Source organism: Capra hircus, chromosome 22, assembly GCF_001704415.2.
Source record: "Capra hircus breed San Clemente chromosome 22, ASM170441v1, whole genome shotgun sequence".
Classification (NCBI taxonomy): Eukaryota; Metazoa; Chordata; class Mammalia; order Artiodactyla; family Bovidae; genus Capra; species Capra hircus.
The window spans coordinates 50,431,877-50,449,227 of NC_030829.1; the positions used below are offsets into that span (position 1 = coordinate 50,431,877).

Genomic DNA, 17,351 nt, shown 5'->3' on the forward strand with positions numbered 1-17,351 from the left:
GCAACCCCTCCCATTTCCGCCCAGTCGATCGTCAGGGGGCGGGACAGGACAGCTCAGATCTACTAAACGTCTCTCCGGGCCACTCTACACCCACTCACTCACAGGCCACTGAGAAAAAAGGGCCCAAGCGTAGGTGTAGGACCCAGGCTTCTGAGGGCGGGGAAAGTCGGCCAGCCAGCCGACCAGAAGGCCCCGCCCACGGCTCCGCCCCCACGCCCTGGTCCTGTCCGCCGCGCCAGGGTAGCTCCGAAAGACTTTGCTCTAATCTCCGGCTGGGAGCGGCAACAAGAGCAACAGGTGAGGCGGCCTCTCTGTCTGCGTGTGTCCGCCCGCGCCAGGCGCTCGGCCACTGTGGGCAGGAGAGGGCGGTGGGCATCTCAGGAGTCCTGGCGGGGTCAGCGGCCCCGGGGCTCCCCGGATCGACCCTCGACGCGGGTCCCAACCCAGACTTCGAGTCTGCTCCCAGCCAGGCCCGGGTCTGCGGAAACCTCCACGGGGCCCTACCTGGGCCTCGATGGAGCTCCACCCGCCGCTGTTGCAGCCTTTCCTCTTACTGCTGCTGCTGCCGCCGACGCTGCCGGCGGTGCCCGAGACTGGCGGGTCCTGGCAGTGCCCGCGCATCCCGTATGCTGCTTCCCGCGACTTTGCTGTGGAGTACTCGGTGCCCAGCTTCTCCGCCGGCAGTCCGGTACAAGCCGTTGCAACCTACGAGGGCGGCAGGGAAGGGAGTGCGGTGTTCGTGGCCACACGCAATCGCCTGCATGTGCTTGGACCTGATCTGCAGCCGGTTGAGAGCCTGGCCACTGGCCCTGTTGGGGACCCTGGCTGCCAGACGTGTGAGGCCTGTGGCCCAGGCCCCCACGGCCCTCCAGGAGACACAGATGCACAGGTTCTGGTGTTGGAACCCGCGCTTCCCGCTCTGATCAGCTGTGGCTCCAGCCTTCGAGGCCGCTGCTTCCTGCATGAGCTAGAGCCAGGCGGGACAGCCCTGCACCTGGCGCCACCGGTCTGCCTTTTCTCAGAGCACAATCGGCCAGAGGACTGTCCCGACTGTGTAGCCAGCCCTCTGGGCACCCTCGTGACTGTGGTTGAGCAGGGCCAGGCATCATATTTGTACGTGGCATCGTCACTGGACTCGGCAGTGGCCGCCAGCTTCAGCCCGCTCTCAGTGTCCATCCGGCGGCTCAAGGCCGACGGTTCAGGATTCGCAGCAGGCTTCGCAGCGCTCTCGGTGCTGCCCGAGCACCTCGATTCCTACCGCATCGAATATGTGTACAGTTTCCACACCGGAGCCTTTGTCTATTTCCTGATGGTACAGCCCACCGACGTGGCAGCTGCTCCTGGGGCCTTGCACACGCGCCTGGCACGGCTCAGTGCTGTCGAGACTGACCTGGGCGACTACCGAGAGCTGGTCCTTGACTGCCATTTCGCCCCTAAACGCCGGCGACGCGCGGCCCATGAGGGTGGGCAGCCTTACCCAGTGCTGCGGGCAGCCCATGCTGCTCCAGTGGGCGGCCACCTAGCCGCTGAGCTGAGCATCCCTGAGGGGCAGGAAGTGCTCTTCGGGGTCTTCTCAGCTAGCAAAGACAGCCGCCCAGGTGCGGATCCCAATTCTGTGGTCTGTGCGTTCCCGGTCCACCTGCTGGACACTCTCATTGAGCAGGGCGTAGAGCGCTGTTGTGACCCTCCTGTCCCTCCTGGCCTCCGGCGAGGGCTGGACTTCTTCCAGTTGCCCAGTTTTTGCCCAGATGCGGTAAGCAGAAGGAAGCAGCTCTCACTTGTGAGCAGTGTGTGTTCACTTCCCATCCACAGCTGAGAGGGTCTAGGAGGGGGAAGGCAGGCGGGGAGAAGCTTTCTCTTCCACCCAGTTTCTTAGGGGGAGTCAGTCAAATGGCATACTGAAATCTCATCTGGCCAGGCTAGATCCTGTTGCTAAACCCTTTTCCTGTTTCACCCTCTCGCTTACCATGGCCTCTTGCTTTTTTGGGTAATTTCCCTGGTTATGGGAAAATTGGATTGCATCATAACTATCTCTCTGCCAGGCATACTTCCAAACTCTGGGTACAATGGTGGTTGTCCCTTTCTACCTGCCCCCAGTTTATACACTTAGGAACACACACAAAAAGCAGCCCTTCACCCCCGATCCACAGGCAGATACTCACAAATTCACCCAGACTCACATCTACTCACCAACACAGTTTCACTTTCCCTGTGGGAGCGCTTGTTTTGCTCTGCTTTCCCAAGAGGGTGGGGCAGGAGTTGTCAGAGAATGCCCCCCTCCACCCCTGTTCCATAGATCCTTCTGGGCCTTGAAAGTTGGGTGCTTGTCAGGGAGCCTGCCTGCCCTAGGCTTTATGGACCCACTCATTACTGATTGCTCTCAGTGGGGTGACTGGGAGAGGAATCAGGACATAGTGGGAAGGCGGCCTGGCTCTAGTGGATTCCAGGAGACTCACCCCAGTCTTGTGCAAGCAACTATAAACATCTGCTTATGAGTAAAGGCCTAGGAGGGGCTGGCTGGATTGGTTCACCATGCAGGAGTCCCAGGCTTTCTTTCACCATAGTTGGGGCCCTTCTCATCCCAGGAAGGAGGTCTCCCAGCCTAGGCTGAACAAGGTGCTCCTCTCGGTAGACCCTGCGCAGGTTCCCTTCAGCCATGGTGTTAGGGAGCTGGAATAGAGACTAAGAGGATGGTCCTTAAAATGCTTTTTCCCTGAGGACAAACCTAAAACTGACTTCTTGAGGCCACTGAAACAGTCCCACCCTACTTACAAGAGATTAAACCAAGGAAAATGGGTGAATGAATGAAGGAATTGATGCCCCAGTGGCAGGAGGAGAGTTTACACACAACGAAGAGGGGGAGATCTTCAGCCTCCTCCTTCAGCTGACGCCATCTGGGTTGAGGAGGCCCTAGGGGTGGGAATCCCTAGTCTGGGCATAGGGAACCCTCACTGCCCTCCTCTCCTTCTCTCTGGGGAATCGGGACCTCTCTCTGACTTGGCTAGGGGTCAGGAGATCAGAAGACACCCGGCCCCACTTGGCAGTACAAGGCTCAAAAGGGCTAATCTCCAGCCCTGCCCACAGTCTGGCCAGGCCCCCCAGGCAGTGTGTGAACCAGCCTGTCCCATGTTTGTCCAGTGACTGGGCACACAGCCTCTAGGAGGAAAGCCACTCTGTGTTCCTTGTGGCTGTCCTCACGAAGCCTGAGGGCCTCAGAGTTGGTCCCTGCCCTCCATGGGTTCAGGTGGGGTTTGAGTCTGGTGGAGTCACCCTCCTCTATGGGGTACTGGACACTTCAGTGATTTCAGGAGGCTGGGGTCCCCAGAAAAGCCTAGGAATCCATAGCCAAGGCCCTGGAGCCCAGGGGCACACAGACAGGGTAGGGCCTCTGACTAGGGTAGGGCCTCTGACTAGGGTAGGGCCTCTTTTCCAGTGCACAGCCCCACCTGTCCCTGAGTCATACAGAAAACACCTGGCTGGCTTCCTGCTAGGATCAGGACTTTTACTCACCTCCAGTTAGGACAGACTCCTAGTTCCCACCCACCCATGCTATAGATCCAGTGTGTGGAGTTTCAGGCCCCAGCTCTATGCTGAGGTCTTGCTCTAAGACTTACAATCAGTGCTGAGGTCTCAGGACTGGGTTAAGCACGCATTGTCAGACAGGGGCCTCCTATCAGGAGGAGGACCCTTAGGGCTGGCAAGGGAGGGTCCCAAGCTACGAGGGCTACAGAGCCTTGCCTGTACCTTGCATCCAGCTCCAATACCCTTGCATCCATACCTTCACTTCTGGTTTCCCAGAAGCTTCCACAACCCTGACCTGGGGCACTGGGTGTCCTCCAGACACCTTCCTGCTAAAAACAGGAGAGAAATTAGTGTCTCCTGGCACCCAGGACTTCAGGCCCTGGTTTATCCCTCCTGTACCTCGAAGGAGATACAGGTGGCGGCTGGAGGTGCCGGAAGATCTTTGGCATCTCAGGGAGAAGGACCATGTTACCAAGCCCATGCCGCCCAATTAATCTCAGAGTTCAGCTCCTTAAGCAGGTGAAGACTTTGAAGCCTTAAGAGGTGACAGGGTTTGTTGAAATATGGGGCAGGACCAGCAGGGGGCAGGAGAGGACTCTGGTCAGGAACTCAAGACTGTCAACCCGGCTCCTCTCCTGGGAGGGAACAAGGCCTTTGACAGGTGGGCAGACCTCTCTGAGCCCGTTTCCTTATCTGTAAAATAGGAGTGATAAGAGACGCCAACTCCACAGCGTGGTAGTGAGAACAGAGTGGGGTTGTCTCTGGAAGGCTCCATAACACATTATCAGAATGGCTGTGGCAGGGAAGGGCCAGGCTCTGGGCGGGGGAGCCAGCCTTCTGGCCTCGGCCTTCTTCCTTGGCCTGGCTGCATCTGAAAGCCGCATGATGGAAGGTGGGATGCCTGGCAGGTCTGGGTCCTTCTCCAGCCAGGCCAGGTGAGAGGTGGGAGTTTAGGCCACTGTGGTCCCTGACAGAGGCCCGAAGGGTTCAGCACATGGAGATGAGCCCTGATTCCTTCTTTGACTTTCCCTAGCCTGGTCTGGGGGTCTCCAGCCCCAATATCAGCTGCCGCCACTTCCCTCTGCTCGTCAGCAGCAGCCTCTTACGGGTGGACCTATTCAACGGGCTGTTGGGACCAGTGGAGGTCACGGCACTGTACGTGACGCGCCTCGACAACGTCACAGTGGCCCACATGGGCACAGCCGATGGGCGCATCCTGCAGGTGAGTCCCTCGTCTCCGCAGCCCCTCGTCCCTGGATCCCTGTCCCCGTTTTGCTCATGGCCAACCTGTCCCAGGTGGAGCTGGCCAGGTCTCTCAACTACTTGCTGTACGTGTCCAACTTCTCACTGGGCAGCAATGGGCAGCCCGTGCATCGGGGTGTCAGACGCCTTGGGGACCACCTGCTCTTTGCCTCTGGGGACCAGGTAAGGTGGGCAGGGTAGGGCCTGGGGCTGGGCTGTTGGGGGCACAGACTCCCGCTGGAATCCAGGGAGGCACTGACACACAGGTCTCACTACCCTGATTTATAGTGGAACCAGGAGTTACAGGGGGCTTAGCCTCCCCCTTCAGCCACCCCTGAGATACCTGTCTGTTCCAGGTCTTCCAGGTACTGATCCGGGGCCCTGGCTGTCGCCACTTCCTCACCTGTGGGCGCTGCCTGCGGGCACAGCGTTTCATGGGCTGTGGATGGTGTGGGGGCATGTGTGGCCGGCAGAAGGAGTGTCCTGGCTCCTGGCAACAGAACTATTGCCCACCCGAGCTTACTGAGGTATGGCTTGCCTGGCAGGGCACAGTTAAGGGATGGGACCTGCTGGGCCTGGGGTGGGAGTCAGCAGGTCTTAACCATGATCTTCCTCAGGTCTGGGATGGCCTAAGTAGCTACAAAGAGGGCACATTCAAAGACTTTGAGACAGAATAGTGTTGAATGGGGACTAGCATGTGAGCTAGAGCAGGGGTCCCCAACCTCCGGGCTGCAGATCAGTACCTCCTGTTGGATCAGCTGCAGCATTAGATTATAAACAAAGTACACAATAAATACAATGTGCTTGAATCATCCCAAAACCATCTCTCCTCTTCCTGGTCCATGGAAAACTGTCTCCCGTGAAACCAGTCCCTGGTGCCAAAAAGGCTGGGGACTGCTGACCTAGAGTGAAGGGATTCCCAGGTGGCACTAGCGGTAAGGAACCCACCTGCCAATGCAAGAGCTGGGGGTTCAGTCCCTGGGTCGGGAAGAGCCCCTGTAGGAGAGCGTGGCAACCCACTCTAATATTCTTGCCTGGAGAATCCCATGGACAGAGGAGCCTGGTAGGCTCTAGTCCATAGGGTCACACAGAGTCAGACATGACCGAAGCGACTTAGCATCCAGCACACAGCATGACCTAGGGTGACTGGAGTGTGTGGCAGGCAAGGAGTATGGCAGAAAACTTAGGGGGAAGCAGACAGGCCTGAGAGTCCTGACCGACAGAGGGACTCAGGCTATGTTCTCCTCCCCCTTTCAGTTCTATCCCCGCAGTGGACCCCTAAGGGGCAGCACAAGACTGACCCTATGTGGCACCAACTTTTACCTGTACCCTCCTGGTCTGGTGCCTGAAGGCACCCATCAGGTCACTGTGGGTCAAAGTCCCTGCCGACTGTTACCTAAAGGCAACTCAGACCTCAGGTATGACTGGTCCCTGCTGTTTCTGTCCCTGATGCGGGTAAACCAAGCAGCCCCTTTGCTGTGAGATCCTGTCCTCAGCTTGCATGAGGCAAGCTGCGGTGGCTCTGCTTGTTTTGTGTGTGGGGTGACACCTCTATTCCTTTCTGAGCCTGCATGTGCCTTACCTGTCTGTTGAGTTATGGCCAAACTAGTCCCTGCACCGACAGTTCCTGTTGACCCGGGATTGAGGCATGGGTAGATAGATGATATCTTTAAGCTCAGAGGAGACCTGTGATTTGTGGTGGGCAGGCCAGTAGGCCTGTGTGACCCACCACCCCGGCCGACCTTGAGTTCCCTTGATGTCCCAGCCGACTGCCCCGGAAGGACTTCATAGAGGATTTTGAGTGTGAGCTGGAGCCCTTGAGCACGCAGGTAGCTGGGCCTGCAAACGTCAGCCTCACTGTGACCAATATGCCACCGGGAAGGCACTTCCGGGTAGATGGCACCTCCATGCTAGGAGGCTTCTCTTTCATGGTGAGGTTGCCTTGCCTTGTCTGTGTCCTTGGGCAGGTGGGCAGTTCGGGCAGGGAAGGATTTGGAGGGGAGGGCCTCCTATTCCAAGCTAAGCCACCTCCATGCCCTCTTAGGAACCAGTGCTGACAGCAGTCCGACCCTTCTTTGGCCCTCGGGCAGGAGGTACCTGCCTCACCCTTGAAGGCCGAGGCCTGTCTATTGGCACCAGCCAGGCTGTGCTGGTCAATGGAACTGAGTGCCTGCTGAAACAGTAAGAGCCAGTGGGAAGGGGGATGGGAGGCGACAGGGTCCCACATAGGGGAACCCTCACCAGGTAGGGCTTGGATCCCCGACAGGGTAGGGGAGGAGGGCTCAGTCACTCAGTGGAGGGAATGGTCCAGGAAGAAGTGTCTGTTGCTCCCTCCAGCCCAGAGGTGGTTTGGGGATGGTGAGAGAGCCCATTATAGTGTCCATTGGCTGCAGCCAGCGCTATGGGGCCCCTGCTCCTCCCTGACTTCTTGGAGGCTTTACTGGGACCACCTTGTCTTCAGACTGTGGAGTTTGGGCAGATCGGGGATATGACCAGTAGAGGAACTGGGAGGGGTCTATTGGGCTCTGGAGGAGCTGGGCCTGGCCATCACTTGGAAGGTGCCCCTGAGCCCAATCCCCATGTTCTGCAGGGTCAGCGAGGGGCAGCTTTTATGCACCACGCCCCCTGGGGCCGCAACGGCCAGCGTTCCCATTCGCCTGCAGGTAGGGGGCGCCGAGGTGCCTGGCTCTTGGAACTTCCACTACCAGGAAGACCCCATTGTCCTGGGCATCAGCCCCAAATGCGGCTATAGGTAAGTGTCACCTCCTCGCCCATTCTGGTCCCTGAAGGATGAGGGATCCAGCCTTAGAGAGCACCCCGAGGCCAGCACCCCGCTCTCCTCCGCAGTGGCTCCCACGTCACCATCCGTGGCCAGCACCTGACTTCAGCATGGCACCTCACACTGTCATTCCATGACGGGGTCAAGGCAGTGGAGAACAGGGTGAGTGGGTGCTGGCAGCTGCTGAGCGGGCACTCGCCAGGAGGGAGGAAGGCCACACCAGTCCCCTGAGTTCAGCTCCAGCCCACGCTGGGTTCAGGGGGCCGGGGTGGCTGAAGGTAGGATACCGGGGCTTACAGCTCTCACCTGGGCCCTGCAGTGTGAGAGGCAGCTCCCGGAGCAACACAGGTGCCGCCTGCCCGAATACGTGGTCCGAGGCCGCCGAGGGTGGGTGACAGGGAACCTGAGTGTGCGTGGGGATGGAGCTCCTGGCTACACACTGCCCGGCTTTCGCTTCCTGCCTCCACCCCACCCACCCAGCAAGGACCTGGCCCCCCTGAAGCCTGAGGAGCATGCCATCAAGTTTGAGGTAGGTGTGGGGGATGAGGGGTGAGGACAGTGGGGAGGGAGTAGGGCTGCAGCTTCACCGAAGGAGCGGGGTGGGTGGGCACTGGCCAGCCCCCGTGACTGTCTCTGCAGTACATCGGGCTGGGCACTGTGGCCGACTGCGTGGCTGTGAATGTGACTGTGAGTGGCAAGAGCTGCCAGCACGAGCTGCGGGGGGATGTGGTAGTCTGCCCCCTGCCCCCCTCCCTGCAACTTGGCAAGGACGGTGCTCCACTGCAGGTAGGCAGCTCTGTTGGCCCTCCTCAGGAGACACAGGTTGGGGGGGGGGCAGTCTACAGGCTGGGCCTGAGCTGCCACCTAATGCCCCCCAGGTCTGCGTTGATGGTGGGTGCTACACCCTGGGCAAGGTAGTGCGGCCAGGTCTGGAAGGGGTCCCCCAGAGCACGCTCCTCGGTGTCCTCCTGGCTCTGCTCCTGCTTGTGGCTGTGCTGGCGGCCATATTGGTTTTCAGTTACCACCGGAGGAAGCAGCTAGGTGAGCCCTCCACTGCCATCCTGACCCAGCCCTCACCCCCAAACTATGACGTCTCCAAGCCGCTATATCCTCTCTCTGTCCAGGCCTTGGGGGTCTGCCCACACCTCCTGGGTCTGGGTCAGCCTCTAGGACCTTGGAGTGGCTGGCTACTAGCAGGCATTTTTCCACAGTTCTTTCTTCGAACCTGGAAGACTTGGCCTCCCTGGACCGGACCCCTGGAGCCATGCCTCTGCCTCTGCTCCGCTCAGGCTCTGACTACAGAAATGGCCTTGGTGAGATGCTGGAGGTGCTAGGTGGGACCATACTGTCTGCTCCACCAGCCCCTCATTCCTGCTCTTCCTCCACAGCCCCTCCTATCACTGGCCAGGATTCCTCCACTCAGGTCCACAGAATATCCTCCTCAGACAGCGGGGATGGGTCCCGTGTCCCATTGCTGAGGAAAGGATCCATCCAGCTTGGGGACCTGGACTCTGTGCTCCTGGCTGAGGTCAAGGATGTACTGATTCCCCATGAAAGGGTGGTCACCCACGCTGACCGAGTCATTGGCAAAGGTATGGGTGCCAGACCAGGTGGAGCGGGGGAGAGATGGAGTCCTGAGATGACATGGGCTTGAGGAACAGTCGGGCAGGACTCAGCCTCCATTTGCTCATCTGTGAAATAGGAACTCTGTCTTCAGTGGGTTCTGGTGCAGATTAAGTGGGTATGGGAGGGCTGCAGGCTCTGCCATCATGAGTTGGAGTTCTGAGGTCTGGTTGCCAGTGGGTGGGAGTGGTGTGTGCTCTGGGCCCTGGGGCCCCTCTCATCATCTCTCCCTCATCAGGCCATTTTGGAGTTGTCTACCATGGAGAATACACAGACGAGGCCCAGAATCAAATCCACTGTGCCATCAAGTCACTGAGTCGTAAGTGGAACAGAGGCTGGGAGGATCCTTGTCCCTGCTGTGCTACCGCTCAGCTCCGTGACCCTGAGCGGGAGACTTTTGTTTCCTCCATTTCCCCATCTGACCCTTATCAAGGGGTTCCCCGCCCTGGGCCTGACTCCAGCCTCCCTGCAGGCATCACAGAGGTGCAGGAGGTGGAGGCCTTCCTGCGCGAGGGGCTGCTCATGCGCCGTCTGCACCACCCGAACGTGCTGGCTCTCATTGGCATTGTGCTGCCCCCGGAAGGGCTGCCCCGCGTGCTGCTGCCCTACATGCGCCACGGAGACCTGCTGCAGTTCATCCGCTCACCCCAGCGGGTCAGTCAGTGCTTAGCTGACCCTGGGTTCTCAGGGGTGGATAGGTGGCGGGGGAGCTTGGGCAGCAGCTGGGCATGGAGCTACTCTGCCCTCACCTATTGGCCCACCTGTGCTCCCCACCCACCCCCAGAATCCCACAGTAAAGGACCTCATCAGCTTCGGCCTGCAGGTGGCCCACGGCATGGAGTACCTGGCTGAGCAGAAGTTTGTGCACAGGGATCTGGCTGCTCGGAACTGCATGTGAGTGGCCAGAGAGAAGCCAGGGGGCAGAGCGCCGGGGCATGCAGCTGAAGGCGCCCCCAGGGAAGGCCTGCGCTCCATTCCTTGCTCTATAGCCCTGGACATGTCCTTCTCTTTCTGGCCCTCCATTTTTCTGTCTGCCCAGTGTAGGCTTGGGTTGGACGCTGTGGCTCAGAAACCCTGTGAGGGCCTGAGATAGATGGGTTCGGGCCTGGTGGGGACCAGTGCTGAGTGCGATCCTCCCCTCCCAGGCTGGATGAGTCATTCACGGTCAAGGTGGCTGACTTTGGTCTTGCCCGTGATGTCCTGGACAAGGAGTACTACAGTGTCCAACAGCACCGCCACGCTCGCCTGCCTGTCAAGTGGATGGCGCTGGAGAGCCTGCAGACCTACAGATTCACCACCAAGTCCGATGTGGTGAGGCCCCACCTGCCCCAGAGTCCACCCAGCCTCAGACAATACTCGGCCTTGCCCATTCAACTCTGGATGTTGATGAACCCAGGGAACCCTGTGTTGGGCAGTGCCCGCAGACCATTTGCCCATCTCTGGGCAGGTATCAGGGCAAGAGGTGGCTCTTCACAGGCAATCCAGGCCTTGCTGAGCCCCAACTTTGGGCAGGCTCAGGGGTGGTGGGTGGGGACAGAGCAAAGATGCTTGTGAGGTATAGAAGAACAATTCCGATTTGAGGTTGGAGCCCCTTATTTCCAGCTAGCAGGCTCTGGGAGGGAGCAGACCTGGAGGGGTCCACCTGTCCCCAGATTCGAGCTGAGAGTTGAGTCCCTTCACCTGTCCCCTCCCACAGTGGTCGTATGGTGTGCTGTTATGGGAGCTGCTGACGCGGGGTGCCCCTCCATACCCCCACATCGACCCTTTTGACCTCACTCACTTCCTGGCCCAGGGTCGGCGCCTGCCCCAGCCTGAGTATTGCCCAGATTCTCTGTGAGTATATGGACATGGTGATGGGGAGGGAGCTGGGACCTAGAGACAAGAAGGGAAGGAGGGGGCTGGAGACAGAGTTCTTGCCTGGCTTTCTGACTCATTCTCAGGTTGACCTAGAAAGGGACCCTCTCTGGGCCTCAGTTTCCTCATCTGTGGACTGGTTCCACCAGCATCAGGGCTTGGTGCTAGAAGGAGATCATGGTTGCCATGGTAACAGCATTCCTAATCATTGGTTGAGGCCAGTGATTTCATTTCCCAGCACTCCTCTCCCCACAATCCCCAGCAAGGGGGGCTGTTTTCCATTGCTTCCACTTACTTAACCTCAAGGAAAGGTTCCATTAGCTCCCATACTAAGCCCCCTCCACATCTCCAGATCAGAAATTGTTTTTCATTGGATATAGTTTCATATTCCCTGTTCCCAGAGGCATGGCGGCAGCTGTGTTTCATCAGTGCCTGTCAGGTGGTTCAGCTTCATGAGCAGCACGCATGCCTTAGCCATGCTCAGGTCTTTGAGGTTAGAACAGGAAGAACCAGGTCACAGGTAAAGGTGGCTAATGATTCCTGTCTCACTCAGCTTGTGTTCCAGAAGGGTATGAGTAACCCTTCCTCACAGCCCTGCCTGCCTTGCTTTTACTTTTCATTATTTATTTCACTGATGCATCTGCTTCAAAGTCAGGGAAATTAACTTCTGCCTCCGGGTCAGGCTCCCTGAAACAGACTCTGAGATGGAGATTTACATGTATGCAGGTGGTTGATTCCTAGGTTGGGGGCAAGGGAAGCAGGACTAGGTAGGAAAGGAGTAGAGCTGTGATGCAGATGTAAAAGAGGCTGCTGTCCATCCCCCGGGATCTCTGGAGTTGGGGTGGCCCTTCAGAGTTTTCTGAAATTAAGATCCAGGGCCCCAGGTCTTTGCACCGGACATACATCAGTCACTGCTTACAGCTGTCCAGGAGGAAGGTGTGTGAGCCTGGAGGAGGCATTTCCTTTCTGCCTAGGGCAATTCCTAAAGGGCACCTCAGTCAAGAGCCATCAGCAACCACAGGGAGAATGAAGGGGGCCATGCCAGTATCCTCTAAACCAGGGGAAGTCCCTTGTCTCTGGGCTTCAGTTTCCTCATCTGCAGAGTTAGAGTGATCACAGTACCACCCTCAGAGGTCTGAGAATTATACGAGATTATCATGTGTAGGGCACTTTTAGTATCATTTAGGGCAGGGATGACATTTCCAAGATAAAGGGGCATGTGTTAAGACCCAAAGAAACTGCTTGGGATCCATAGTGCCAAAGAAAGTGAAAGAAAAGTGAAAGTGTTAGTTGCTCAGTCGTGTCTGACTCTTTGCAACTCCGTGGACTGTAGCCCGCCAGGCTCCTCTGTCCATAAAATTCTCCATGCAAGAATACTGGAGTAGGTTGCCATTCTGTTCTCCAGGGTATCTTTCTGACCCAGGGATCGAACCCAGGTCTCCCCCATTGCAGACAGAATCTTTACCACCTGAGCCACCAGGAAAGCCCATAGGATGCCAATGAGTTGCCCCGCAATCTCAGGGCTTTGAATCCCCATTTCCTCAGACCTGGGCTTCCTTCCTGGAAGACCTGTGATGATAACTGCGATAGCTTATGAGCTGGGCCCTAAGCTCCGAACTTCGTAGGAGTCTTCTCACTTTATGCCCCAACAGCTCTGTGATCAGAGAAGGATCCAGAGACACAGAGAGGTTAAGAAACTTGTTGAGGTCACAGAGCTCAGGTCACAGGACACAGGAGTCCAGCCTCTCAACCCCTGAGGCAATTCGACCTCTGCCAGGGTGGGAAGGCAGGCAGTTATAATAAGAGCTTCCCTGTAATTGGGTGAGGCAAGGCATCAGCCATGTCACCCGCTCTCATCCGCTGTGGCCTGCCAGGGGGCTAAGTGCAAGTGGATAGCCCAGAAGCTCTGGGTGGGGGTGCACCGTGCCCCTAATGTTTTCCTCTCCCTGGTAGGTACACTGTGATGCAGCACTGCTGGGCGGCGGACCCCACGGCACGACCCACCTTTGGAGAGCTAGCAGGGGAAGTGGCACTCGTGGTGGCTGCGCTGCGAGGGGATCACTACGTGCAGCTGCCTGTGGCCTACGTGAACATGGGCCCTGGTGCCCCTGACAAGGCAATCATGCCCTTGGAACAGTCACCGTCCCCGACAGTGCACAGGAGCCCAGGGAGGCCCCGGCCCCTCTCAGAGCCACCGAGGCCCACGTGACCTCAGCCCCAGGCAGGCCTTGGGGCTTGGACCTGCATAGCGGTGGCAGTTACCCCAAGCTGCCTCTGGGCTGGCCTCTGCTGTGTCCCAGTCCCTCCACCTTCAGGGGCATAGGAGGACTGCAAGGCATATTGGTCTCTCGCTCCTTAGGAGGAGCCATTGCGGGGATCCTTGATGCAGTATTTATGAGGTGTCTGCTGTGTGCCTGGCTGCTGGGCACAGGGGACTCAGTGGTGACCACTGGCCCTTAAATCAGTAAATGAACAAATGAATATTTAAGTACACTTTGTGGTAAATGCTATGAAAGGAAAAGACAGGCTGCTCTGAGGAAATGGAGGACAGCCCTAGATAGATGAAGAGGGAGGTAAGGGAGGCCACCCCAGGAGGTGACATTTTTGCTGGGATGTTGTCAGATAGGAAGTGCACCAGAAATGGTTGAGGGAAGAAGAGAGTTTTGTCAGAGTGAACAGCCCATGCAAAGGCCCTGGGGCTGGAAAGGGGTTGGGTTAGCAAGAAGGCTCCAGAGAACAGGAAGGGCAGGCCAGGCCCACATCTAGAATACAGGCCCCTGGGGACTTTCAGATGGAACCAAGAGGGGTGGGTTGAAAACCCAGACATGCAGCAGCCGCGATGGTTTCTGCTGTTGCCCAGTCCGCCATCCCATTGCCCAGGCTGTAGCCCCACTCCAGGGCTCCCTGCTCCACCGGCACGCTTCCCCTAACTGCCCGCCCCCATGTACTGTTAGGCATGGAGACTTGTCCCCCGCTCCCCCAGTCATGCCAGCATTGCTCTTGCAGCCTTGAGAGAGATGAGCCTGCAGCAAGGCCTCAGCTCCACACTTTCAAGGCACCCGCTTCGAGGTGCAGACGGCTCAGGCTATTTATACTCATCAAGGCCACAGTACAATAGCCACTAGAGGGGCAGCTCCACCGGAAAAGGAGAGCATCTTCCTCCTTGGACTGCTGCTCCCCCACGTCCTTAAGGCTGAGGGGGCCACTGGGCCCTGTTTGGTGTGGACACCTGGGCGGCCAGGGTGACTGGGCCCTGGACCTGCACCATGGTGGGTCCTCTTTCTTGCTCAGACTTCCCGTGGCCTCTCTCTCATCAGTTGGGGGACCCTGACTCACCCTAAGGGAAGTAGGCTCCCACCCCTTTGAGTCACCAGCTCTCTGGCCTGTCATGCGTGGAACCCTGGGTTTGGGGCAAGAGTCCCCTGGTAAGCAGAGTAGGGGTCTCCTTGGGACTGGAGCTGCCTAGCTGTTTTCTATCCATCTGTTGCCCACTCTGTTACCTCGGGTAAGAGGGAGGCCCAGGTATGGGAACCTGAAGGACTCTGAGGACAGGTAGGTAAAGCTTAAATGGAGACTCAAGCTCTTGTGCAAGGGTCTGAAGATCAGGGCTCTAGAAGCTAGAGAGGGGTAGAGATGGGCTCCGTCTGCCCGTTTACCACTTCACCCCTGATGCCCAAGAGTGCAGGCACAGAGGAGGAGGTTGTAGCCTTGCACACTCTGCCAGGGACCTCTGGGCTCCCTCCTTGCCTTGTGTCACCCCTGAGGCTGGGAGAGAAGTGAGTGGAATGGTCCTGGAACCCTCCCACAGCTGTGATCCCCGTACCAGTTGGAAAGGACTGTCTCTATCCCTCCGCCTGGTAATCCTTGTGCCCTAATCTCATCCTGGGGATTTAAGGGTGACCCCAGGCTTGGAGCTGGGTGAGGAGTGAGGACAAGGCTCAGAGGCTTCACTGAAGTTAGACTGAGTCTCCTTCCCCACTGGGCCTCTGAAGCTTAGGGACCATGGGCTTATCATGAGCCCAGATAAGAAAGGGATAAGAAAGGGACTCAGGGAACTTCCCCGGTGCTTCAGTGGCTAAGACTCCATGCTCCCAATGTAGGAGGCCCAGGTTCAATCCCTGGTCAGGGATTAGATCCCACATGCCAGTTTGCGTGTCTCAACTAAAGATCCTGCATGCTGCAACTAAAGAGTCCATGTGTTGCAACTAAGACCTGATGCAGCCGAATATATATATATATATATGTAAGAGAGAGACTCAGAGAAGAAGGGGATTCTCTGGATGGGAGGGAAGCTTATCGAGGAGAGAGGGGAGACGGAAGACGCTCAGCGGGTGTCAGTTTCCCGTGTAGCCAGAATGTGGGGCTTCGGGCCTGTTTCTGGGCCAAAGGCCTCCAGGGCCAGGATTCTCCAGGGAGGGGACATACTTAAGCAGGTGCTTGACACAACTGCACCGCCTCTCCCTAACACTGAAGCCCCCAAGCTCTGAACTGTGTTCTCAGAGCCATTTGATAGTCCTACATTCATCTGGAGTGATTGAAGATGGAACTGCTTCAGGGTTTCCAGTTCCTGCCTGGGCCACCAGGGAAGAAAGGAGGGGTTAGTTCTGATTGCCCGCCATGGGCTGAACAGAACAGGAACTTTGAGTGGCTTCCAGGGCTCATGAAACCTGGGTTGCCTTTCCCTTATTTATTTGTTTGTTTTTTACTTCTCCCTTGGGGGAGGCCTGAGCCCAGGCCTGTCACTGGGGTTGGATGGGATGAGCGCAGTTTTCTCCCACGGCTTCGGGAGTCCAGTCTTCCCATCATGAGCTATGGGGAGTGGGTGTCAGCTCGTCTGCCTCGTCTCCCTCCATTGCAGCCCAGTGGGGTTGGGGGCCAGCAGATGCCAATAGAGGCTGGAGGGAGGCCAGGCTGGGAGCTGGGGCTGAGGAAGCGGCAGATGACTCACACCCTCCTGATTGCCCATTGGTGTCAGTGTCGTCTGGCACCTGGAGGGCAGACATGGGGTAGACCGACCTGCTTTGATGGGGACCAGGAGTCTGGTCTGGGATTCCCCTTATGCCAAAGCCCCAGCCTTTCAGAGAATTTCCACAGGGATCCAAAGGCTGTCTAGGGGTCACCCCTGAGGGCTCCAGACACAACCCCATTTCAAACCCTGGGACCTTTCTGGGACAATGACTTCATCGGTCATTCCCTTGGTGCAGCCCATGAGGCCCTGGGTCCACCTCTGATGCCACTGCATGAACTAACTCCCTGCAGCTGTAGGAGACCCACCCCTCCCCCAGGGCTGGGTGGGGTTGGGGGGCCATGGGTGCTCTTGGGAGGGTCTAAGGCTCAGGAAGGCCCAGCATGCATCTTTCACACTTAGTGCCTCTACCTGGAGAGAAGCAGCCCTGAGAATTGATAACCGAGCGCTGATCTGGCATCTGCCAGGCCCTGGTGAAAAACACCTATTACTCCACGCTGAGCTGGAGAACTCTCCTCCGTGAAGACCCAGGAACTGAGCATCTCTTCACCCACAGCCTCTGCTCTGTCCGTGTGAGAGTCCAGTCAGCTCAAAGGTGGAGCTACTCCAGCCTGGAGGAGGGGGGATGACTTGAGCCTTAGTCTCTCCCTCCATTCTTTTGGGGGTTCATTCCAGTCAGAGTTTTTAGCCTGATGAGCCTAGATGCCAAGATGGTCTAGCACCAGCTCCTGTCCCTCCGTGGCTACCCATTTGCCCACAACTTTGGCTCCACCCATCCAGGAGCGGGACCTTGGAAGGGAAGCAGAGGTATGGTCCTGACAGCCAGCCTGTGCCGTACAGGTGGCGGGAGGGTCCTCGGGTTTGGCCCTCATCAGTCTCATTGTTGCTCTGTGGGAGCTTGAGCTCGTGGGGCCCAGCCCATGATGGTTGCTATTCTGAGCTCAGATGGTGGGAGCAGAGGGACATTGCTGAATCCCTGGGGCTCTGCACAGGCAGAGGCAGATGGAACATGAGATCCAGGGCATCCTTGCCTTCTCTCTCATTCATTCCCCTTCATATTGGTTTAGCCACTCACAAACTTGTGATCTTAGACTGGGCAGTTGGGATCCGGGAATGCATCAGGGAAGACAGGGGACTCAAAAGCAGCTGGTGGCCAAGATCACAGGATTCAATTAGCTCTGAAGCCAGATCTCCCTTCCTCGTGCCACAAGTCCCCCCACTCCCCGCCCGCCCCGGTTCCGGTGCAGCCAGGACCTGGAGACTTAGAGGCCCCCAGAGGCACACAGCCCACGTGTCTGGGCTGTGCTCCTGCCTGGAGTGCCCTCCCTCCACAGATCTAAGTGCCACCATGTGCAGCCTCTGGGA

General features: G+C 57.8%; 1 protein-coding gene across 1 annotated transcript; it reads left to right on the plus strand.

Moving 5' to 3' along the window:
• On the plus strand, nucleotides 213–13,508 carry MST1R (macrophage stimulating 1 receptor). The gene is made up of 20 exons (XM_018038400.1): nucleotides 213–1,753; nucleotides 4,556–4,744; nucleotides 4,819–4,947; nucleotides 5,121–5,291; nucleotides 6,022–6,182; nucleotides 6,530–6,695; nucleotides 6,809–6,945; nucleotides 7,355–7,516; nucleotides 7,612–7,705; nucleotides 7,863–8,072; nucleotides 8,183–8,329; nucleotides 8,422–8,584; nucleotides 8,755–8,856; nucleotides 8,932–9,135; nucleotides 9,405–9,485; nucleotides 9,639–9,820; nucleotides 9,951–10,060; nucleotides 10,312–10,477; nucleotides 10,863–10,999; nucleotides 12,974–13,508. The coding sequence occupies exons 1-20, from the start codon at nucleotides 515–517 to the stop codon at nucleotides 13,227–13,229; spliced, it is 4,206 nt and encodes a 1,401-aa protein (XP_017893889.1). The 5' UTR covers nucleotides 213–514; the 3' UTR covers nucleotides 13,230–13,508.

What these genes read in the sequence shown, in the direction of transcription:
- MST1R (XM_018038400.1), top strand. Translation starts at nt 515, where the DNA reads ATGGAGCTCCACCCGCCGCTGTTGCAGCCTTTCCTCTTACTGCTGCTG. An exon ending in CCGATGGGCGCATCCTGCAG is followed by an intron (nt 4,745 to 4,818) that starts GTGAGTCCCTCG and finishes AACCTGTCCCAG; the next exon opens with GTGGAGCTGGCCAGGTCTCT. An exon ending in TAGGAGGCTTCTCTTTCATG is followed by an intron (nt 6,696 to 6,808) that starts GTGAGGTTGCCT and finishes ATGCCCTCTTAG; the next exon opens with GAACCAGTGCTGACAGCAGT.